This window comes from Psittacula echo (genome assembly GCF_963264785.1).
Source record: "Psittacula echo genome assembly, chromosome: 13".
In the NCBI taxonomy this organism is placed as follows: domain Eukaryota; kingdom Metazoa; phylum Chordata; class Aves; order Psittaciformes; family Psittacidae; genus Psittacula; species Psittacula echo.
The window spans coordinates 1,076,935-1,102,528 of NC_137749.1; the positions used below are offsets into that span (position 1 = coordinate 1,076,935).

Sequence of the window (25,594 nt, forward strand, 5' to 3'; positions counted from 1 at the left end):
AGCACTCTCTCGTGTTCCTGCCAGGAATGGGCTTCCCTCCGCTCTCTGCTTGCTCTCAGCTGCGACACACAAGTTAGAATTCCTCTTCCAGGAAGAATTAGGAAAATGTCTTTTCAGATTTCTTCCCGTAACAGGGCTCCATTTCCTATCTGAAAGGCAGATTTACACCTCAGACACTACCTGGGGCTGAGGGGCATGTGCCTCAAACACAACTGCCCCATCATCAGAGGAAAACCTGTAACAGAACAGACACTGTGCAGAGGAAACCGCGGGCAGTGCACACAAGGAGAAGCCACAGAGCACCCACAGCACGCGCCTGCCCTCCCTCCAAGCAGGGACAACCATTCCCACAGCACACAGACCCACCATTAGGGTTTCCCCCCATCCCCCTGGGAATGCTGCACCAGTGACATCGATTGCCATGGCTATTACTGAACTGCCACTTCCTCTGGAGTCACCTGATACAGAGCTACCAAAACCACCCTTAAAAGGCAGCAACAAAATCTTGGCAAAACAAACTTTAGATCTTCCTGAAATGCCCCAATTTCCTTTTGATTTTACAATTACTGTTTAATGACTGCTCATAAAGAATAAGGAAGTCTTTTAAAACCATCCCAGTGCTGCAGGGCAATGTTGCATTTAAAACATGCCATTTTCCACTGAATGCTTCCAGGATGCAGCATTTGTTTGCTGTTTGAACAAAGACAAGTGCCAGGCTGGGATGAAACAACCCATCAGGAATGACACCCGGCATGCTCAGGAGACCTGTCACCAGCATCCACAGCAGAAGGCCAAAACTGAGCAACCCGCTGCCATTCCAGCTGTATCACAGTATTATGTGTGTGACACAGCTGCAAGATTCCCGAGATTCGCTGCTACTCAGAGGCTTTTTGCACCTCCATTGTGTTAACTGGGAGCCAAGGCCACCCTTAGATCACACCTATGATGTTTTCAAGGCATCCTCAGTCACTTACCTGACCAAGGTACTAAGAACTGCCCCAGCACAGTTCACATCCTGACACCAACCCTTTTTCTCCCTGGGAGCACAGCAGCGCCTCTTCACAATCAGCCAATTCCTTCCCTTCAGCACCTATTCTGGAAGAGAACCAGAGCTTCCCTATCTCCTGCCAGCTCTGCCCCCTCTGAAGCCTGGCCTCCACTCACCGAGCCGGCTTATGTTACCTGGTTCTACCTGTGACACGGATCGTTGCTTATCACAGTGCTCCTACAGCAGCCTCAGACACAGCATCAAAGTTGCAGCATCCCACAAACACCCTGGGGCAGAGCAAGCATTGCACACAACTTTGAGATACCTACAGGCAGAACTGCCAGGGCCCTCCAGTAGTGGTTGTGTCCACAAGCAAGCCAAAAAAGCTGGTTATTGGATAAAGGGCATTGCAGAGGAGCAGGAAACCACCTTCCTGTGGTGCAACCCTGGCATGCTGACCAGCTCATGGTGTGACTGATGCAAGCAGCTGGACACCAGGCTATTGAGCTGCACTTAAAGGACTTCTTCTGCAAATCAGACCTAAGGATGTCTTTCATCAGCTGCAGCAAAGCTCCTCACCATCTGGAAAAGGGATGATGAATACCCCGTGTACCCTGGAAAACACTCAAACAGAATAAATATAGCACATGGTCACTGCAAGACTGACACTGGAATATGTAATTACAATAATGAGCCAATTAAAGATGATGGAAAGGGCTCAGCAAGGAGGAAGTGCACAGCAGAACAGAGGAGGAAGTGATGACGTGGAGCACAGAGCTCTGATTCAGTGCCTGAACGTCAGCTGCCGACCACAGCGCAGTTGGTGATCAGTGAGCAGTGCTCTGGCTTCACACGTATCTGAAGGGGTCCGAATAACACCTCTGCTCTGTAATTAAAAACCTGCCTGAAAGCAGCTCAGCCGGTGAGGATTCCAGGCTGATGGAAAAGCAGCAAGAGGAATCGGTGCTCACACCAGTTGATGGAAAACAGCCAGCCCCAGGCTGGCCAGGAAAAGGAACAGAACACCGCCAGCAGCCTACGCCAAACCATGGTGCTGTGGTTTAAACCCATCCTAAGGCAGGTCCAACCACAGACAGTCCCAGCAAGGGCTGCAGACAGACCTAAGAGGCAGCCCCGACCCTTCTTCTCCCCATCACTGCGAGATCTTGGTTATATGCCACACAGGTTACAGCTCACAGTGCCTCAAATCTGAATGCTCAGAGCCCAGGAAGCATCAGCTCATTGCTGCAGTCACAAACCCACAAGCTGCTGAGAAATTTCTCCCAACAAGCAGCACATTCATAGTATGAGAAGACAATTTACTGAGTGGTATTGAAGAGTCCTGCTCTTCCCCCTCTCCAGGAAACACCAAGCAACCTGTCCAAACCCAGACTGTGCTAATCACACCAGTCAGGAACCTCTGGATTCTGGAACAGCCATCCTAAACACTCAAAGGCTTATGCAGTGATCTGAATGACCTATCAGCACCCCTGGCCCTCCTCTTTCACTGTTCTGTCTTTTGCTAGTTGGTACAGTCACAGCCAGAGTCCTCAGTAGCTCTCATTACCCATCACAAAGTCCAATGCTAGGTGCTGCTCAGGAACCTCCTCCTGCGCTATCCCATGTCAGTGTTACACACGGACCTGAAGCAAGCTGCAGTACTTCAGAGTGCTGCAGCAAGTCTCCTTATGGGTGCAGATGACCCAGGTTTGATTAGCTTGCTCTCCTCAGTACTCCAACTGAAAAGAGATCTCTTGGCTGCATTGCTGGACTGAACTCTGCCTGCACCTAACACAACCTAGTGAACAAAACAGGCTTCGTGGTGGGCAGTCCCCACTTCCCACATGCTCAGGCAGAGCACTGAGGATTCCTTTTGACACTCCCCTACACATCACAACATTACATATCCTATCCACAGGTCAGGAGAGGAATCACCAAACAATGAGCAGATAGCTGGCAATGAGCGTGGCCACTGGTGTCCAACAGCTCCACCACTGCGCAGTACCACAGATACACAGCAGGAGTGATGCAACCTATTGGGAACCCAAAATAGAGCTTTTAAAATGCATTTTCATTGTAATGCTTTTTAATTAAGAGTCACAGCTTCTTCAGGCATGTCCATCTCATGAATAAAGTATCTTAGCTCCCCAGGACAGACTTGACAACTAACCCCATCTTCTCTAGTTACTCCTGATTAAAGAGAGAACTGATACCTCCTTAGCAGCCTTCAGCTGTAACATCACCACAGAAAGTGACTGAAGGCACAAACGTGCTTTTCCCTTTCTATTTCTTTTTCTTTTTATATATATATATATTTAATATCATATTGTCCTTCCAGTATTTTCCTACAACATATCAGGAGTGGACACTAAAGAAAACACCTTAAGAAATGCTCAAGGCCCCTACAAGAGCCTGTACACACAAAAAATAGAACACGCCTGTCCTGTTAGAGACTAAAACTGCCCAATGTGAGACATGACCCCCGTGAGGATCTGCACTGCTCAAACACTTCAGTTAGGTTGGGGTTTTTTCCTGGCCTTATGGAAAATCGCCAGATAATGTGAAAGCAAAGGCACCTGGAGATCTCTTTCAGCGTTCCCACTCCAGGGAGAACATCCACCCTCTCATCACACTGAAGTCAGATACATCATGGTCATGCTTTAATAGGAGTTTAAAGACAGCTTACCTCTTCAAAACATAGTCAAATGAAACCAGAAATGGCCACAGACTCCCATGGTTTGCAGCACTACAGCCTCCAACAGGGACAGACCCAGTTCTTTGAGCACTGTTTCCTTTCCCAGCTGCAAAAACTTTGCATTGGCAGCCCCAGCTTTGCTCACGACTGCTCGCAGCACGCACAAGGAAAGGATTGTAAAATCCAGCTCTAAATGTGGGAGGCCAAGTCTTTGCTAGTTTCAAAACACGCCAGCAAACAGCCAACATTAAAGGGTTTAGTGTGTCAGTGCTGGTTACACGGATTTACAGCTGAAAACGGCATGAGATTAACGCAAACAGCACAACAAGCAAATGAAAACTGATGTTGGATTTGTACAGAAGAAATTAAAACATTAAGGAATTAGGTTCAAAGAAAACATTAAGGAATTAGGTTCAAAGTAATGGAGCATCTATTCATAAAGCCTTACAATCACATGCATCTTTTATGAATGTGAAAGTATCAAATAGCAATCCCCAGGCAACAGTGACCCTTCAGAGGCAGCAGGCTGCACAAGCAGCCGGCCAGAAAGAGCTTTTCACTGAGAGCTGTTTGGAGAGGAAGCGCTGCCCGACACAGGAGAGACCCAGAACAGCCAAACGAAACACACAGCGTTGTGCCATCACACACTGCTGAACCAGGGCTGCTGCTGCTCGACCCAAAGAACAGGCAGCAGGGGAAGGAGCACCCCTGGGAACAGCACTCGCTAGAGCCCAGCTTCCAAACACACAGAATGGTTTGGGTTGGAAGGGACCTTAAAGCTCCTCCAGCTCCAACCCCTGCCACAGGCAGGGACCCCTTCCACTGGAGCAGCTTGCTCCAAGCCCCTGTGTCCAACCTGGCCTTGAACACTGCCAGGGATGGGGCAGCCACAGCTTCTCTGGGCACCCTGTGCCAGCGCCTCAGCACCCTCACAGGGAAGAGCTTCTGCCTAAGAGCTCATCTCAGTCTCCCCTCTGGCAGGTTAAAGCCATTCCCCTTTTCCCTATCACTACATCAGGAAGAGTATTTCTAACACACAGGAATACAAAACTACAACTGCTATGGTTAGACATTAACAAGGAAGAAATTCCAGTTACTAGGAGGGTTTTCTGAGGCACATTCAAGTAGTTCAGAGTCTCATCATTTTGAGTATTAAAGATAAAATAGCCTTTCTCACCCAAAATAACCCCCAAGTTCAACGTTACTGTCCAGCTACATCAGAACAAAACTCCAAAGTAAAGCCACTGCTGCATGTGAGCATCCTCAGGATCTCTGAAAACAGCTACAAACACCCAACTTGGCAAGCACAACTGGAGTACACTCACCCACAGATACTGCAGCAGCTTCAGCAGACGTGGACAGTAATAATACTCCATCTTCCACAGCTAAAGTTCACACAGAACCATGGTGGGCAGAGCCAGGCTCCTGCTCCTCCCCGCCTCCAGCAGCAGCCCAAAGCAGAGCGGTGGGATGAGAAGCAGCAGGAATGCTGTAGGAATGGTGTGTGCACGTCACCACGCTCTGCTCTGTGCCTTTAACAGATGCTGGGGCTACTTATAAGCAGTAGCTGAGCTCCCAGCACCATGTGACTTCACCACTTGCTATTTAGCATCGAACTGCTCCGACCTCTCCCTTCTCCATAATCCCGAGTGTGTTAGGCTGGAATTAATAATAGTACTTTGGGTTTCATGCTAAAAAGCCCTTCATCTGCAGGGAAAGAGAAGCTTCTCCCCCCTCTCTGCTGGGCAGGCTGGGTTATGAAATGCTGCTAATGGTCGGGGTTGCCAGCTGACCTTATTTTCAGTTAATGTAGACGGAAAAGCAAAAAACCACAAGTGAAAAGAGCTCCTGCTTTAAATATGAAAACTTCTTTTGTGAACCAGAAGAAACAGACACAACAAAGTGACTTTTTATACAGCACTGGAATGCTCCCAGCAAGTGAATACTACCAAAAAAGGAAGCAAGCCTGAGCAAACCCAGTCCTTAACCAACACCAGCCTCCCTCCTCTGGGCTGGTTTTAGCAATAGGAAGCAGAACTGAGCGGCTGAAGGGTGGCAGGTACTTTGTGAAGAGCAGAAATGAGAGCGCAGCACATCTACCCGCTCCTGCGTTTCTGACCTGTGTCTGGCTTTGGATGGGAAAAGGCAAGAGAAGTGACCAGAGCCAGTCCAGCAAGGATCCTGATGGCTGCTCCCTCTCCAGCTCTCACCTTTCCCTGTGCAGGACAGTGTGGAGGAGACACCAAGCCCTTCCAGGACACCACAGCCTCCTCTGCTTGGAATTCTGGGTCTGGATGGTCCAGAAGAACACCCCTCACTTTTCTAATCCGCACCTGGAAGATCCTGCAGAGCTGACAAGTTCTTTTCACCTTCTTCCACTTTCCCACACATGGCTTTCAGTGCATCTGCCTGCACTGGGAGGGGTGAAGCTGCAGTACTGGAGATGAGAAGGCGTGCTTTCCAGTGGGCAGGAGAGACTGTCACAGGCAGACCTGGGAACTGCTGAACTGTGATGAGCCCAGCTTCAAATTCATCTGCTCGTGTTTATAAAATATTTATCTTCTCTCCCTTGCAGCTCCCTTCCAAAATATTTCCAAGAGTCAGCTCATGATTTCCTTAAACAAATCCTTCTCCACCCACACACCACATCTTTATATGGATACCAGATTTTCCCCACCAAAGGACAACAGGACAAGGGGAATGGCTTTAACCTGCCAGAGGGGAGACTGAGATGAGCTCTTAGGCAGAAGCTCTTCCCTGTGAGGGTGCTGAGGCGCTGGCCCAGGGTGCCCAGAGAAGCTGTGGCTGCCCCATCCCTGGCAGTGTTCAAGGCCAGGTTGGACACAGGGGCTTGGAGCAAGCTGCTCCAGTGGAAGGGGTCCCTGCCCGTGGCAGGGGTTGGAGCTGGATGGGCTTTAAGGTCCCTTCAACCCAAACCAGTCTGGGATTCTATGATTAAATAAATACATTAAATGCATAACCAGAAGCTTCACAATAATTCATGCCTGCACCAGCTCCAGTACCAGAGTGCTCCATTTGAACCACACAAAGCAGCAATTTTCGTTCTAGCCCATAGTTGCATTAAAGCTGCTCTGTTTGCAGATGAAGGCACAACCCCTTCATCCCCATACAAGTGCAGTTACTTTACTTAGGGGGTGAGCTGCACAGCACATTCCTCACTTTGTAATTCATAAGACTCCTATCAGTCTTGATGACTTAATCAGGAGCTGAGGTTTGTGACCCAGCATCAGGGAATGAAAGATGTGTCAGCTGTGATGGAATCCTTCTGATTTAACCAAGGCAATCCTTGAAAACATCTTCTGATACCCAGGTGGTTCACCACAACGTGGTGCAGACACAGTGTGGGAGAGGGAGCCCAGCCTCGAGCTCCAACACAACCACAACGGGTCCCTCCACCAGAGGGAAGTATTGAAACGTCCCAATGACAACAGCGACCACACAGCGAGCTGCACACCAAGAACTTCTCCAAAGAAAAACAAAGGTTTCAACCTTGCTGCCAGAAGAAACAGTTCAGTTTTACATCATCTTCTGTGCTATCTATGTGGGGCTTTGGCAAACAAGAAAGCATGGTGAGCTTTCTGCCTCCCAACCACGTTACACACACAAAGGCCTGGCTGCCCCTGTTGCTACCACTGCTCTGCAGAGCAAATACACCATGATCTGGCTCTTCAGAGCAATTCCAGTGGATGCTGGACACTGAGTGCTCTCGCCCAGCAGGGCTCACAGGCTTCCTTTCTTGCTTCAGGCTACGCTGGACAAAGTCAAAGGTTTACCCTGAGTAACCTCACACTTCATGACCAAGTTGGACAATAAGTCATGTTTATGCGAGCACAGCACCTGAAGAGTTCAACCATCCCAGCACTGCTGACAGCACTTTTCTCCCCCATATTCTACCTTGTCAACATCATCTTACACATCTGCACCATAAGCTGATGCCATTTAACAGCTCTTAGGAATCAAATGATAATCACCAACTTTGTAAATACCCCAAGTTCCCCTAAGATGAAGACTCAAGATGAGAATGGGAAGGACCAGGGGATATGAGCCTTTTGATACCTCCCATGAAGTTTCAGGACTACAACTGGAACACTATAAGCCTGTTTCCAGAACTCCTATTAGGAAACTTTTTACAAAATACTTAGAGGTTTCCTTTTTCTTCATTAGAAGAGACAGAAAGAACTCACTTAGCTCCTCTCCTTTGTTATCTTTCTGTCTACTCCCAGCTGAAGGGCTGCTAATAGCAGTGTGAGTAACTACAAAACCAGCATCTCTGCAAGGAGCAATACTCTCAGTCACCACACGAGTGTGCAGCAGACTAAAAGGATAGCTGACCTTGGGACAGCCAGTCTGGAAACACCCTTCAGCCACCCCTTTCCACACAGTTGGAAGAGCTCTGAAAAGACGTGGGACACCCAGACTTCCAAAGACAGCAAAGACGGGTGTGTGGAGTTACAACAGAGCATACCCTGAAGCGACCAGTGTTACTCCAGTGTATTAAATCTGTTTCCATGCACAAGGTTAAAAACAAACCCAACAAAACCCCCACAGCACTCGCAGTGGTTCCAAACAAGTTCTTCCAGTAAGGAAGGATTTCAGTGGCAGCACCAGTGTCCCTCTTACAACTGCAGAGCTCTGTACTGCTGATGTGGCTTCAAGCCCTTTACTTCCCACAGAAAATTCTGATCTTTCATTTATGCAGCTTTTGGAAGATCCAGGTTCTTGCCTTGTATTTCACAACGCCTGGACACAGGAGACCATTTCCCAGCAGAAAATTCCACTGTGGGCTGAGGTCAGGACATCCTCCTGCGACTTAGGAGAACACCACCCAATGGCTCTAAGCGGCAGCTTACCCCAAAAGACAAATCAGACAACCCAAAACGTCAGCTGGGATTCCTTCACATAAACAGCTCTGTGCGCTCCTCACAGAACAAGTCTGAAGCTGTCATTTTCCAGGCTCTGACACGGTTCTGTCTGTGCAGTATTTCAGCTTTCACAATCTAAGCTGAGAGCCCCCACGCGAGAACCTCCCCACAGCCACGTACCGTCCCGTCGTCCCTTCTCTCCTTGTAAAAGCTGTGGTGGCTTCTCTGGGTAGAGACCAGGGAGAAGTCTGCTCCAGCTGAACTCTGCTTGCTCCACTCTCTCCTCAACGCCTGTGTAAAGTAAAGACCAGAGGAAGTTCAAAGCCAAAAATGCAAAATGAGAAAACATCACAGGCATCAACGTCTCACCAGTCAGCATCAGCAGGGAAGTTTCATCTACAGCTGAGGGCCATTCATCCAGTAAAAATACAGAATGGATTGAAATGAGCTCTTAGGCAGAAGCTCTTCCCTGTGAGGGTGCTGAGGCGCTGGCACAGGGTGCCCAGAGAAGCTGTGGGTGCCCCATCCCTGGCAGTGTTCAAGGCCAGGTTGGACACAGGGGCTTGGAGCAAGCTGCTCCAGTGGAAGGGGTCCCTGCCCGTGGCAGGGGTTGGAGCTGGAGGAGCTGTAAGGTCCCTCCCAACCCAACCCAGGCTGGGGTTCTGGGATTCCATGGATTTGCTTCCTTCAGAAAAAAAGATAAAATAAAAAACAACCCAAAAGAACTCCAAGCTCACTGCTGACAACTTGCAAAATAAACCTCAACTTCTCAAATCATTACAGAACTGCAGAGCTAACAGTTTAACATCCTAGCACTAATAACATACACACACATTTCAAAGCTTTTTCAGGCTCTCCATGGAAACATCAATATTTATACACTTGAAAGAATCCAGTCATGAAGCACAATACAGATTCCTCAAGAAACACAAGCCAGAGGACAGGCACTCTACTGGATAGCCCTGCTCACTTGCTGCCACACAGCTGACACTGAAAACCTGTGTAGACACCTAATAAAAGCTTCTCCTCACTTCCAATGTTAGCTCCAGGAACACCTGGATACCCTGTGTCATACCTTTTTATCCTCATAGAAGAATGACTCTGACCGAGCTGCCACCTTGTGCTTCCATGCACTGTCGGCTCCTTCCAGCGGGAAGCTCTGCCTGCATGGGTGCAGATCCTTTGTTGCCCTCACTTCCTGCAGCAGGAGCAGATTGTCTTTCCCTTGGCGGCTCTTTTCCGAATAGGATCGTCTCAAATCCGGGGATGCACTTCCTAAGCTCTTCCAATCAGCTTTGCTTTTCACATTGGAAGAGTCGTTCTCACACACAGTCTTATTTGCACTGTCCTTGTTCCTCACTATGGAGATCCTTGCTACATTTTTGCTCCAATCACCTTCTGGAGACACCTCCAGGGACTGTTCTTTTGCGACCAACTTCTTCTGTAAGAGGCCATCGTCTGCCTTAATGGATAACTTGGAAGCAAAATTCACTTCCACCCTTTGGTCCGTACCAACCGCGCTGCTGGGCTGTACCTTATCGATCACCAGTTTTGAACTCTGACTCCTGGAACTGAAGTTCACATCTTCATCCTCATCAACGATGAACGTTTTCTTCCTTGTGAACTCCACAGGGGAGCTCACAAACTTATCTGGACTAAAGTTGCTCAGACTTCCCCAGTAAGGAGGAAGGAACTTTCTGTCTTTGGACTTTGGTTTATCCAATTCGGGGCTATGGGATTCCTCTTTCTCTTTGCTCTTTTCGTTTAGAATTAGTTTCTCCGGCCTGTTGCACTCCTCTGCACACTCACCTTGTTTGTTATTAACAGAATAGTGACCTGATCCCTTCCACTCTTTCCAGCTAGAGGAAGAAGCCACCCTATCCAACTCATTTCTCTTGTTCTTTGATTTCTCCCTACTCAGTGAACTCTGCTCTTCTAAGAGCTTATCTTGAACATTACTGGCCTTCACGGAGTCATCTTTGTACTCTGCCATAAGCGCATCAATATCGAGGATGTGGGACCTGTAGCCATCCTCAGCCTTCCTCCCACAGAAATCAGAGTGATTTTCACCCCGTGTCTGGGGGGCTGGTTCACTCTCTTTAGGTAACTGTGCAAAACGCAGGGGAGATCTGGGCTCAAGATAAGAGGAGGCTTTTCTTCTGCTACCTTTGAGATCAGTTTGGGCTGGACTTTCCAGATCCTGTTTTAACAGGAAAGCATCAACATCTATAATTTTCTCTTTAGAAGGATCCAACCCTTTTTCATGGTACTGTTGGTGATCTTTTGTAGACACATGAAAATTCCCAAAGGCAATGTTCTTGGAAAACATATCATCTTTGTGGTCATCTTTGCCCCAATCCCTGTTAATATGCACTTCCCGTGACGATTCTCTACAGTTTGTACTCCTCATGTTTGCATTTGGTTGCTGCAAGGAAGATTTGGACCTGCCCGGAAGACCAGGGTCCAAATTAACTGTTGCTCCCTCACTTGAGCTACAACTTGTTCTGGTTTCACTCACACTGGGAGCACAAATGAGGCTTTTCTCTTTTTTGTTATCAGGGACCTGGTAAGTCACTGCAAAATAAGTTGCCTTTGGCCCAAAGGGAGAACTCTGGTGTTTCAAGTCATCATCATGCCTGCCAAGAGCAGCCCGGTTTGCCTCGTCCCCTTCCACCCCTTCGCTGCTTTTTTTGCTTCTCTTTTTAACCAAGCCTTCATCCAACTGCAGTGAATCTGTCCTGCTCAGCCATTTGGTATTCTCAGGGGTGAGCCAGAGGACTTCTTCTGTCCTGATGGAGTCCTGAGGCAGGGTTCTCCTCCTCCACCTCTCGGAAATCTTCAAGTCCGAAACGCTGCTTCTGCTTCTCCTGACTTTCTCCTCTGGATCTGTGACTCGGGTTTTGTCACTGCTTTCACGAGCCGGACCATCTAAGCTGAAGTCTTGCTCTTTGCGAGTGAAGTCTAGACTTTTCCTTAAACCAAAGGCCCTGGGCACCTCTTTGTTAACGGTTAGAGCTGTTGGGTCAGGCTGGGGGTTACTGGATGATGTACTGAATTGTCCACCTGAAAGCACAGAGGACTGGGCCCTGTGTTTATTGACACTTGTTGAAGTAACTTCCCAATCCAAGTTGGTTCTGAATTCATAGCTCTCTGTCCCTCCTGGTCCAAAACTCCTTTTCTCAGAAGAGGATTTCATTACATTGGACCTCTCTGTTCTATCCAAGGAAGAGGCTTCACTCTTATCATTTTGAATTCCAAAATGCAGTTTGTTTGCTTCTTCATTCATTCCCAAACACTTACTTTTGTTTGCAGAATAGGGCATTTTCTCAGCTGTTAATACTGGACCAGTCTTATCAGCATCTTTTTTCTGTTCAGGTAAAGTGCACTCAGTGGGTTCTCTCAAAGCAGCTCTGCTTGCAAACACCTTTGTGTCTCTAGCTTCTGAAATAACACTATCTTCTTTCAAGTACAGAGTTTTACTACTCGTCCTCACCAACTGACCGGTGTGTGAAACATCCTCATCGGCTTTATTCTCCTTCACAGATGATTTTCTAGTTCTGAGAGTCACGGCCTTTTTCTCTGGAGCCATTGTAATGGCTTCACTAAGAACTCTCTCACCGCAGGTCTGGAAGATTTCATATCTTGGCTCTATTCTCTGGTAAATCACAGAGCCCTCTGCAGTTTTAGGAGGGGGCTTTTCACTTTTCTCAACCAAAGATTTTTCCAAGAGAATTCCTGAAGTCATTTTCTTGTCTTCACTTGAACAAGCTGGTTTTCCACTTTTCTCTCCATCTGCTGTATGTTTTGATAGATCAGGCTGCTTCTGATACTCTTTCTTTATACCAGTAGTTTCCTCCACTTCTCCCATCCATGAGCGTCTGCTGTGCCCTGAAGTCATCACATTGTGCTTTGCCTTGGGCTCATCATTCACTTTCAGAGCAGCATCAGCTCCAGGGTGATCAGCAGCAACGTTATGCCTCTGGACATGATGGTCAAACATGGTGGCACGGACAGTTTTAATGCAGGGCTTTTCCAGAGGTGTGCTTGGGTTTAGTTTCCTTTCCAAGCTGCTTGTGAAGGAGACAGAGCTGTCACTTTGCTGGGGAAAACGCTGACTGTCTCCAAGGAAGCTCCTACTCCTCTCCAGCTCAGCAGCTTTATGCGTTATCTTCACTATCTGCCGGGCTTTCCAAGGGTTCCCAGTAGCATGTGCCTCAGTGCAATCAGTGCCATGTCCAAGCTTGAGCTCCTTGCTCTGGAACAGGAAAATCCAACAGTTAGGAGAGTACATTGAAAAGGTGTGGAATAAAGCTTATTATAAAGCTACTTGCACCTACTCTGTGCAACATGGTCTGGTCAAGTTAAACACATCCATGTTCTCTGAACACAGAATCCACTCAGACCAAGGTAACTAAGCAAACGTGTAGCTCCAGCTCCTGAATCCTGATTGTAACAGAATTACCCCACAGCTTGATTTTTGCTTTTAATGCAGAAAAAGGAAAGATGTGGTGGTACATGAGATGCAGGACCAAGCTTCTGAGCATGGATTCCACAAGACAGTTTAACCTGTGGTGAATTTATACCCACAAACTCCAGAGAAGACAACACATGCCAAAACAGTACAAAACTTGAGAAGGTTCATAACCCCAGCTACCACAGATCCACTCCGCACTGAAGACTTCCCTACTTGATCAGCATGTCCTAAAGATAGACTCACACAAGTAAACCTATTAGGATTATGTCATTCTCAATACTCTCAATACCCATTTTCAAGTCACTGATCGATAAAGACCCACAGGACAGTGCTCTCTGCCTTCCAAACCAATGCACACTCAGCTGGAGAGCACACCGGCCTGGTGCCACTTTCTTACTTTGGGGGTTTCTGGTGTTTCACCCATGGAGTCATTTCTCGTTTCAGCAGGTTTCTCAGGCTTTGCTTCCCTGCTTGAGGTCGGACTTGAAAACCTAAACCAAGAGATTTCTGTTACTTCTTTTACTCCAGCAAGTTACTTAGCAAATACACTTGCACCAAAGCAGACTGGTAGAAATTAGCCAATAAATTGTATTTCTTAAAGGAGAAACATCAGCATTTCATAGTCAGCAACGGTGTGTGGTGGTTTCATCGCATCAAGACCAAAGGATTGTTGATTCCCAAAAAATGGTTGGTTATGCAGCTGACTGTATAGTGTAAGATTGAGAGGTGATGAGGCGCAGCGGATACAATACCAGTACCCTCACTCCTCAGGTAAATACCTTTATTTTGATCCCAATGTTACAAGACCAAGGTTTACAAAGCAGGTCCTGCTGAAAAACACCCACTGTGTTCATCACCTGAAGCACATCTCCCTTACACAACCTACACCCATCACTTTTCTGTCCTTCTCTCTCTGTCATGACAGACAATCATGAGCATGGATGCAGGACAGCTCAGGGGGTCTCAGCAGAGCAGAACAGAGGAGGAAAATCCCCTCCCTCTACTGCTGGCCACAGTTACCCAACTTGGCACTGACAGAACACATTTATCTTGGACTAAATCTCTTTGTACTGGACAGGATTTTCGCTCCTTTGGTTGGGTGTATAAAAATAGCAGATCTCATATTACCCTAATAGCACTGCCCAGGGCCACAGCTCAGGCAGCACAGACATCATCGATCTTCAGGCTTTAATACGACAGCAAAATCAGATTGCTGTCTGGCTGAAAACCCCATACTCTGGTACTGCTGGCAGAGACACGGGAACCATCCTTCTGCCTTAGAGACAGAGAAGCTTGCAGGCTAAAGTGCTCACCTCGAGATTCCAAAACGCATCAGATTTTAATAAGATACAGTTACAGCAACAGGCAGAGGCCACAAAGCTGACAGCATTATTTCTGCTGCTTTTTGCAGCTATTGACAGGGTCTATTTCCTACTTCTCGAATAGGAAAAGGTGGGAAAGGGCTCAAGAATAACAGTATAAAGAAGAATTACATTTAGCGGAACCAAAAAGATCAGTTTTACTGTACTGAGGGCTCAAGTTTTACTGCATGAGGTGGCCTGAGGAGGATTAAACAGAACCGCTCTGAACTCACAACTTGGTGAAGTCTGCAGAACGTGGTCGCGACTGCAGTGACCGGCGCAGGTTTCCTGCCTGGGCCTCGGCAGTTTCTGTCGTCAGCTCTTTGATTCTCTGCTGGATGCTCACACTTCTGCTCTCCTTCTCAGCCGCTGACGGGAGCAGCTCTGGATCCGTCGGGGTACTGGGATTTTCGGGAGTGAACAAACTAATGTGTTTTTTAACACTACCTCTTACAATGGCGTTCTCTGTTTCTGAGGAAGCTGCAGGGCTTTCAGAGCCTGGGATCATACACACGTCCTTCTGATCCGGTCTTTTCACCCCCTTAACAGTTCTGCTTTCACACGGGCTTTCATGGCTCCTTTCTGAACCCTGCGAGTTACTCATTAGTTCTGGTTTTGTCTCAATTTGTTCACTTTTAGGTTTAAGCTTTGTTTCCCAGATGTATTTTCCATTATTTAGAATGCCAATGTCCTGACTACTGCACTTCAGAGTTGGTTTGGAAGAAGTGCCTTTATTAAATTCAGTTTCTTCAGGTTTTGGCCTCATTTCAGCCTGATCAAGACAGCCCACATCAGTAAAAGATGTCATTGATGCATTCTCCTTGCTGTCATGAGATGAACAAGTCTTCGTGCAAGGAGAAAGATCTTTCTGTTCAAACTTCGCTGTCAGGTCCATGGACAAAGGCCTGGGTTTCGTAGCCCAGGATTTCTTTGTAGATGTCTCCTCAGCAGCTTCCACAGTGCGATGCTTTTGATCCCGTAATGATTCCAGGAAAATAGCAGATACTGGTCTTTGTTTTGGCTTTTGCTGCACATCAATGGAGACATCAGCTTTTCTGCTGATGCTATTTGCATCATCGCTGGGCTTCTCCCCTGGATGAACTTCAGAAGCATCTTTCTTTTCAGCAGTTTTGAGGGAGTTCCAAGAAACTGGTCTGACACTGGAGGAAAGCACTATCTGCCTATGGAGAGACCCTTCAGGACTCCTACATGTCTCTGATGGTTTCTCCAGCTTTGCATTGCACTGTAGCTCTTTCGTTTGCATAGTAGTAAATACTCGGCAGTCATCAGCAGCCCTTTTTTCTTGGGCCAGGCTCACCTTTGCTTGTTCTGTGCCTGCTGCCTCGAAGAGAATGACAGTATTTGCGCTGGGCCCAGTGTAGAAAGTCATGTTTGTGACCACTTCACTGCCAGCCTTACTTTCATTGCCTATTGCTTTCTGATCTACTAATGGAGGAACATTTCCACTCAATACCTTAGCAGATGATGTTTCTTCAGGGGCCTTTCTAATAAGACTACTTGATCTGAAAGCTGGAACGGGTGGTTTTACATTTGCAAAAGTATCTGAAGATTTCTCTTTGGAAAAGGGCTTTGGGAAGAGCCTTGGCCGTGATCCCAGCGACGGCATCGTTGCAGATCTCAAAGTGCTCCCAAACTTGCTCTTCTCTTCCAGAGTCAGTGATGCTGAAGCCTCCTTTGCCTTGCTAGTTGCATCTGAAAGCACACTTACATACACACGCTGTGATTTCTCCTCCTTTCTGATCTCATTTAAGTCAGGCACTGTCGTCAAAGACGCCAAAGGCGAATTTATTTCTACTCTTGTTGCCATAGTTGTAATTACACATTCAACAGAACTGAGAAAATCCAACAAGGAAAAGGGACCTGCAAAACAAGAAAGGAAATGCAAGTATTGATGTGGAGTCAGCAGGAATATCAAATAACATCATGCCAATTTAAATTCATGCAGCAGCTAAACTCAAATTAAGGTGCCTTTCAGAGACGCTGCTTACAGAGTGTATCACAAGGACAGACATCCTGCTCCTCCTCCCCTAGAGAAACAGCAACACCATTATTCACTGATCAGACCTAACAATCAAAGAATACATCACAAAACCTACAAGAGCTCTGCACACAGTTCCCATGAGTAAGTTTCAAGGGTTGAGATGCTTCAAAATAAAGAAACAGATTTCTTTTTGAAAGCCAACATCTCAGTGTTGACATGAGCTCCTTCTGAAAACACAAACAGCTGCTCAGCTGCATTGAGAAGGTACCTGCAGTTAACAAAACCAGCAAGACTGGTGTGTCTGAAAGCGTTGTTACCTATTAGCTAAGGCCTAGAGTTCAGCAATGGAATAAACGCATCTCCAGAAGCTTTGCTGCCACTTACCATAATCTGCATTTTCTGTTGGAACCACTCCATACAACTGGATTCACTCCTCATAGTGAGAGCAGGGTCCCGGTGCCCACGATGACATTAACAGCAGGGGAAGGGATCACTGCAGCAGCACTGCTCAGGCCTCTCCTGCACACAAACAAAGAGCTTCAGACTCCAGGGTGGCACAGACCCAGATGCACACAGGTAACACCACGAGACAAAAACCCGGCGCGCTTGAAGGGAAAAGAGCTGGCTCCCAGGTGGGAGCATAAACCGACCTCATTTAACTGCACACAGCAAATAAAAATGGGGGGTTTCAGACAGTTATTAAAGAATCAACAGAAGTTGCCACCTACAGCCTGAAAGGTCAGACTGCAAGGTCTGCCCTGGTGGGCACAACAGACCCAGCCCGAGCACAGGTAAAACCGCATCGCCACAAGTACTGTCTGCAGGTTCAAGTGCTGCCAGTCACTGGTTAAACACGAGCTCTGCACTGCCATCATCTCAATGACTGCCATTCACTTCCCAGTGTAAATCTCCTTTCTGAGGCAGCAGCAGGGAAGTGCCACCTGAGCAGCTGACCTTCAAGTGCCTGCTTTTCCAGCCAAATATGACTTTTGCCATGACAACGCAGTTTTTCCAGGCTCTCACCACAAAGGCACAGCAGCTTTGGCTTTAATTATATTCTTAGTGCAAAGACGAGGGCAAAGCAGAGTAATTACAATTTCAGCAACAAGAAGTAACCTGAATTTGTCCTAATAAGAAGCATATTTAGGCTCTGTAGCAGATGCTGGGGGCTGTGTGAGGTTAGGTGCTTAGGGTTTTTCCCCTTTAAAAGCTGCCATTCTGCCAATTTTGAGGCAATTCACCCTGTGTTTCACAGTCTCTCGCTGAGGGGCTCAGTTTTGTGTTGCCACCCTCTTGTCTACTTTTGGGCAGTCTCCGGACCCCCCTCGCCTCATCTATTCTGGTGTGTACTTAAACCCCTCCCAAAACGGGGCTCCATGGAATATGCAGCCCCTGCATGTGAATATTAAACTAAAAGGCACAAAGCCCACCAGAGCCCTTTCCCTTCCTGAGCCTGCCGTCCGGAAAAGGGTTGTTTCCCCTCCAGCTTCCCTCGAGCAGCCTGACACCACACTGGCACACAGACTGCAGGGATTTATTTTCGGCCCTTGCACTCGTGCCTTCCCCTCTGGGCCAGGCTGTGCCCTCACCTTGCCCGTTCCCTCTCATCTCCCAATCCACTTGGAATTGTGCCTCAATCACTGACACCCTGTTCTAGCCCCCGCAGAGCCCACGACCTCTCCTTTCCAAAACGGGCTCTAACCCAATCAGCTTATCAGCATCCAGCTGTCCCTTCCCCAGTCTCACAGATCTGAATGAGGTCTTCCTGCCTCACCCACTCCTTGTTCTAAGAAACACCATTAAAATCTGATAAATACGCTCTCACATTCCAAGGATGCAAAGGTTTTATGAGGAGACTCATGCTCTTAAACAGTGAAACTTGTGCAACGAGGGCAATGCCAACAGGAAATACCACAGGGCAAAAATTAAGCTGCAAACCCAGCATCTGCCTTGCAGTACTCAAGAACGTTTGCCCCGTTCATCCTGGAGCTCTTTTCCTTTGACAAGGAAGAAGGGGGCACAGAGCTTCTTAAATGGGATAAAACTTGATCCTCAACAGAACGCAAGGCAGCGTTCTGCTGGCAGCGAGACCACGATGCAGGACATAATCCCTGCTAACAGTGTACAACTGCTGTCTCCAGCCAACATTCCCCAGCCACAGCTTACCCATTCCGATGATATTTGTACCTTAGTTTTACTATACTACAGCTTTCCAGGATCCTGTTTTCTTCCCCATGACCTAGCAAAGTCCTGTGCTCATCCTCTACACATCCCAGCTCAATCCAGCAAAGCCGCCAAGCCACAACATCCCCCTTTGTGGGTACTGTTTTCCTTCATGCTCCCTAAGCTCTGGTCTCACTCCCCTCAGCTGTTCCATGGCACATCCTGGATGCACAAATGAAATTATCAATGGCACCAAAATCACTCCTGAAATTCCTGCTGCTGATAACAACAAGAACAGCGTGTGCAGGCCTGGCTCTTCCCTCTGCTCCTCCTCACAGCTCCTGCAGCCAGGATTTTCCTTGGCCAAGCTGAACCAGGACAGGGTGTTACAGGGATGCGAACGCCAACGCCACTCCAAGCTCAAGCAGGCTCTTACAGAGTTAATGTCTTGAGGTGCTGCCTGGGTTTTTAACTAAACAATCCAATTAAACAATGATACACGTTCCTCATCAAAACCAGAATGGATTGCTCCCTTCGTAGTGCTGCTTTTGCTAAAATCCTATGGGAAGGGCTTTACCCCAAACACACCCTTTGCATCGCGCTGCCCTGCCCACCACCAGCATGGAACTGGTATTTACCTCACTGGTAATTCCTTTAAGCCTATTAGGCCAAGAGGAGCAGCAGCCTGCAGGTCATTTCTGCACCACGATCCACATGGTTATCATCAACTTCCTTGTTCCGAAATAAGAATGTTTTAAATGACACAAAGCAAAATGACCCCTAAGCTGTCCCTGACCTATCCATCTGTCTCTCCTAAGGATGGGAAGCGTAAAAATCCCACAGAGAAAAACCTCTATAATATCAAGAAACCCCTAAACAATAAACCTCCCAAACCAGTTATAAAACTGAAAGCAACCCAAAAGCATGGCTCAAGAGTGACTATTCCTGTTTGCACTAAGAATACGCCAGCAGACAACTATCAAACACAGGATTTTCCTTCTTTAGACACAACTGCCCCAGCAGATCTGCGGCAGCATGAAGGAAGTCAGTGTGCAAATCCAGGAGGAGCTCCCTGTAACCACATGCACGAGAGCTCCCGAAACCCCGGCTCTGCCAGGGTACGCTCATCTCTCCCGCAGGTTTTCCCTGGGGCAGGAGGCCACAGGCACCACTGAAAACAAACGCAGTGAGCACACACACAGCAATCCCGGATTTGTCTCCTGCCCTCTACACTTGGTTCTTGCTGTGTCTTAAATGTTTCAGTCTTCATAAAAAGAACTCTTTCCTTTTCCCATTTTTCCCCTTCCTCTCCTCACTGACCATGTTTTGGCATCAGCGTACAGCAGGTCACATCAGTTCTCCTGAGCAATTGCCCTCCTGCTGGTCCAGCTGCACTTGGATTGCTGCTGACAGGATCCCTCCGTTAATTCTTGCTTAATCCAACCACTTGCTGGGCACGTAGGAAGAGGGGAATAACTTCACCATGGGTGTGAATTCTACCAAGAACACGCAACTGATACGGTACAACCAAAGTAACAGAGAGAAGAAAAACCCCTTTCCTGAAACTTCTAGCACCAAGCAGATAATGCAACTAATTCAGTAAAAAAGGGGTTTCTCTGTTCTTGGATTTAAGGCTGATTCCCATTATTAGTACTGTTATTCCCTTACGTGGGACCATCAGTTGTATTGAAGAGGACATACGGGGTCTCTTACAAAGATTAACAAAAGTACTGTCATTCTGGCTCGAAGTTTTACAATGATCCCTGCACAAACTGGTTCACAAAGGAAAAGCAGGAAACACAACACATTTCAATTCCCTTTTCCCGGATTCACAGTGCAGTTCAGGAGAACAAGGTGCTGCTTCTGCTTCTCAATAATCGATAGCAACAGGTTGAGAACTGAGATATCCTATGACCTGCAAAGCCCCGTACATCTTTAATACTAACATTCCAAATATTCCAAGTTACAATCTTCTGCCATTCCCCAGGAACAAGCCTATTTGAAGCCTCTATTTCAGTATTTTAAGGCCAAAGTGCTGTTCCTCTGGACACTGCAGTCCAGTCCCATCTCAAGGATGAACCACTCTGCTCTGACATTTCTCCCTCTGCAGAGAAAGATTAGCGTTTGGTTAAACAAAGTGCCCATCCTATAAATAGCAGCATTTACAAGCACTTGTAAAGCTCTAATTGCCATTGCCAGGGCAATTGCATAACGACCATCACTCCTTAGAGCTGCACCGAGATCCAGGCATGCACTAAAGAACAGGAGTATTTTCTACAACCCTTTTCATCATGTGCTGCTACCCAAGTGAAAACTTTACACCTTGTATTTCAATGCCCCTGTTACAAGGGTAAGGCAGTTAAAAGGGTAACAAACTATAAGCCAGTAGCTGCAATAATTCAAACTGGCCCCACAGAGGCAATAACATTTACAGCAAGGCAAAAATGGGATGTTCAATACGCCGACGTGTCCATGGAATGGACAACATAAATCTGAGATTGCATTCCTGATGTAGCAGGACAATAGAGACATTCATTCAGGAGCACATTAGCTTATGCTAAAATAGGATTCAACAGCAAAATGCAACTGTAACCAAGAGGGAACACAGTGTGAGGGCTGGGGAGCACAGGGAGTCATCTCATCCTCCAGATCTCCTGGAGTTTGCGAGACAAAGATGGGGCTGGAGGGAAGGATTTGTGACAAAATTATAGGTAATGACCCATTTCCATAGCTGCCAGCCCTGCAGAGCTGTCAGTGCCTGTGTGTCATGGACAAAAGTAACCAGACAGGATTCATCGCCGGAAATCAGTCACTAGGAAGCAGGAGCATCCCTGGGCCTTTGCCCAGCGGTGTGCCCACACTGTTCAGAAGAGGCAGCAAAGTGGAGCAGACCTGGAACTAGAGGGGTTTAACTCCAGTCGTGTTCATGAAACAGCTTCTGAATGTCAGCCCTTCTGGATTATCAGCCTCTGTTCCGTGCTCCCCCTCCTCACCCAGCCCAGCTTCCACCCTTCGCACAGCCAGGCATGGTGCCCACAACCCTTCCCACCAACAGGAGATCCTTCTCCTCTGCAGTGCCAGATGGTTTTAAGGGAAGAATGTGGGATCCTTCCCAGCAAAAGGAGATCCCTCCTAACACCAGCAGTGACCATACTTTCCCCTGCATGCCTATTGCATTTATCATCAGTTCTCAGAGCTGAACACAGGCAAGACCTCCAAAACTTGCTGCAGTCTTCTGGGGACAACTACAACTGTTCTAAGACAATCAAAGGCAACTGCTTCTCTGTGAAGATCAGCTTGGTCAAAGCCAGACTGCTGGTTTGGGTGTTTCCTCTTCATATCCCACTGCCAGCGTGTTCTCCTCGCGAGAGAGACCCATCAAGACTGAAAGAGCACGTTGGGCATTTCCTGACCTGCACAACTACCTCATTACGCCTCATTCTTCCATAATTCCATTCTCCACAACCCTCTCATTGACAGTTTCAGAGTAAACTCTTCTCCCGTCCAAGTTTCACAGAGGGTCTAATTTGTTTTGAAAGTCTCATGAGAGTGAGCTAGAACAAACCCTACCCAAAGGAGAAATGCTTTCAGGTGCGCATGAATAATCACTTTTTTGGTACCAGCTGCAGTGCATCCTCACCCTCCTGAGTCACCCTTCCTCGCCAGCTCGCTCTCTGCTCGAGGGATCCCATGGGCTCACCAGTGGGGGGGTACTTCAGAAAGTCCAATTCTTTTGGCAGTTGGAACAGGGAACAAAAGCAAAACCCTGATTTATGCGGGCGGGGGAGGACACTGGGCAGGAACAAGATGAATTACTGGGCAAGGCTGAGGAGTGCTTGTGCAGAAGGTCGGTATTCCCAGGAGGCCACAGAAAGTGCTGCTTTGTTTGCTTGTGTCATCCAACATTTGCTTTGTGGTCAGCTCCAACTCCTGGTGAGGTTCTTTTAGGTTTCATCCTTGTAAATGTGTTTCACTCACAAACCAGACCTTGGAAATAACTTCCCCCCATTATATGCAGTTCAGCATGAAAAGAAGACATTCCAGGGCCAGCTCCAGCACATGCCAGGTGAAATATGATGACTGGATCCAAGCAAGGAGAACTGGCTATGGAACTGAAAAAACAAAGAGGTCAGGCCAAGGCTCTTGGAGGCTGATGTTCAGTTGTTTCAGGCAGAACCCTGCCCTATCTGTAGCTCCCAAAGGTCACCAAGGCTGTGCCTCTGACACAGCACAGGGTGGATTCCTTCATCTGCAACCTGGCAAATTTCTCCTCAGACCTTTTCAGAGCCATTATAAAGCTTCCTCCTGGTCCATGTGCAGGAACAACGCAGTCCTCTTGCTGCAGGGAGCTCTTAACTGCATTTAAAATACAGCTTCAGAGAATCCCAGCCTGGTTTGGGGTGGGAGGGACCTTAAAGCTCCTCCAGCTCCAACCCCTGCCACGGGCAGGGACCCCTTCCACTGGAGCAGGGTGCTCCAAGCCCCTGTGTCCAACCTGGCCTTGAACACTGCCAGGGACGGGGCAGCCACAGCTTCTCATTTTGATTAGAATTCAGTTTTCCTGCACATAAGATTCTAAAGGAAAGGCTGCATCCTTTTCATTCTCCTATGCTGTACATCCCAAATACAATTAAATTGATCACATGCTTATTTATTTATACCTCCTCTGAGCGTGTGGTCTCCACGACCTTGCTTTAGAAGAGGTGAATTTGGTTCACTGTTGTTTCAGAAAGACATGGAGCAGCCACCAACCCCTCTGCCCTCGAGCAGGCAGCACATCTGAGCACCCCTTTCTAGGTATGAAGCCCTGAGGCAAGGCAGGGCTGTGTTTTCCCTACAGGATCCTGCTCTGGGTGGGAATGTTCCCATTTGGCAGGCACTCCATGGACATGGCTGAAGGAGAGCAAGTGACGGAGAAGCCAGCTGCCTGCAGCACAGACATACAGGATGGAAAACAACCTTTGGCATCCCTCCGCTCGATACCCCCTCCAGAATGCCATGTGCCGTACCAGGTTTCAACAGTCAGTGGAGCTCAGAGACCACCCACACCAGGAAATATTTACTGTAAGTGCCTGTACTTCTTGTCCTCTTGGCAGTAAGGGCAGCACAGGACACAGGTATCATCACTGCTGCAGTCTCTGGTTTGCCACTGTGCTCGCTGCCGTCAGAGCTACCAGCTGCTGCAAATGCTTTATAGGCAGCAGTGATATTACTGGGCCAGTGTCCTCCCAAAACACTGGGGAGAATTCCATGGACACTGACTCTATTTATTGCATGGAGCAAACGTTGGGTTAAAATCCTCCTCAGAAAACCCCTTGCTAAGCTTGCCAGCAGGAGGGAAACAAAGCTAAGCAGAACCGCAAGGAGAGCTGCTCCGGGGAGGTGGGTCTGGGCCTGACCCGGTGACACGGGAGTCAAAGAACAGAGTGAAACCATCTGTGGGCTTGGGGCTATTAAAACATCCGCCTACTCGATACAGAAATAGCCAGAGCCTGCACAGAGCCAGGGCTCCGCAGCCTTCACAAACACACCTGACACCTCAGCCCTGCGCCCAGGAAGGAACCGCGGGGATGGATCGTTTCATACAAGCTTGCAGTGATGTTAGCAGACGTTTCCTGCTTGCCTTTGAGCACAGCAGGTGCTCCTGTGGCAGGAGGGCCCATAAGAAAGGACAAATCCAATAATCCCTGATCGTCCTCTTCAAATTCGAACAGGATTTCCAGTGCTGGAAGACGCGGCGGTGGCCTGTGTGGTAACGCTCCTTCAGCACGTACAACCAGCTCGCACTGTGCTGTGATTGACTCAAACATCACTGGTACCAATATATAAATGCGACAGCTTTTGCACATTCATCTGACTGCCAGAAAGGGGATTAAGGTGTTCCCACACGGAGAAGAGAACAAGTGGGTGCATCAAGCCTTCAGGAAAACCTGAGGCTGCTGAAGGAGCAGCACCTTCAATAGGTCACTTCAACAGTTTAATCCCCCAGAGAACACCTGAAGCAATAAAACAGATGGGACACAAGACCAGAAAGAATCATGACAGGTTAAAAATTATATGTGTGCATATGCATGTGCATCTTCTCCATGACAGAACACCTGGGCAAAGCCAAACTGCATGGTTTCCACAAGGAAGTCAGCTTTCCTCCTGTTTTAATCCTCAGGATTTGCTCTCACCATGAAGCCAACTGTGTCAGGACAGCAACAGCCACTGACAACAACTAAAGCGTGACTGACCATGGGGCCAAGTCTTCGGGGATAACACTGTTTGTTCCTGAGGCAGGGCAGAGCCAGAGCTGCCGGGCAGGGGGAGAACATCACCCTCTGTGCACCAAAGCTGAGGTGCAGAGACCCACAGGAAGAGCTGTGGAACCACCACAGCCCAGTCCTGCACAAGGGCAGGGGGTGACCGACATCTGTATTTGAGGTCTGAGCACGAAGATTCCTCTGATTCTGCAAGAAGAAAGAGTTTCCACTGCATTAGTTTTACCCGTTCTTGTCTTAAAGGACAGACTGAAGCTGGACAGTCACCACTGCATAGACTCATTCACAAAAGGCACATGCCACCTACAAGCAAACCACTGAGCACAGATGTTGTAACAGGTAATGCTGCTTCCAAGCTTTCACCCAGCTGAAAAGAAACGTGCCATTGCATAGCCTTCTTACAGATGTTTCATGTTCTGCTTCGGCTCTTACAGCTCAGCCATTTGACATCTTCACGGCCTGATGTTCTACTTGCTTTCTCTAAAAAGACTCATACGCTATAAAGCTGTGTTCAACAGCTTTGGTTTTACTGCTAACACCACATTTTCTTTCAGTACAAACAGCCAATACTGTCCAGCAGCAGTTTTCCCCACTCAATCCACTATTCTACCTTCCAAATGTCTGCGTTAGTCATAACAGAAGCACATAGTCAGGCTTAGTCAACAAGCAACTACACTTAAGCCGAAAATACTTGTCCCAAGCACTACCTTAGAAATGAACTGCAGCATAAGGGCAGAAAGACAAACATGATGTTATACAGCAAAC

The 25,594-nt window shown here is 47.8% G+C and overlaps 1 protein-coding gene across 1 annotated transcript in view; it reads right to left on the minus strand.

Annotated features, from left to right (window-relative positions):
* KIAA1671 overlaps positions 1–16,229 on the minus strand; it is a gene marked incomplete at its 5' end in the record, with an annotated part of 44,347 nt that extends 28,118 nt beyond the window's left edge. Inside the window, 4 exons of the mRNA XM_080628382.1 lie at positions 8,747–8,857; positions 9,642–12,821; positions 13,438–13,531; positions 14,635–16,229. Of these exons, the coding sequence (XP_080484508.1) occupies positions 8,747–8,857; positions 9,642–12,821; positions 13,438–13,531; positions 14,635–16,229 (4,980 nt within the window). The remainder of the gene's footprint in view (positions 1–8,746; positions 8,858–9,641; positions 12,822–13,437; positions 13,532–14,634) is intronic.
* Positions 16,230–25,594: the final 9,365 nt, after the last annotated feature.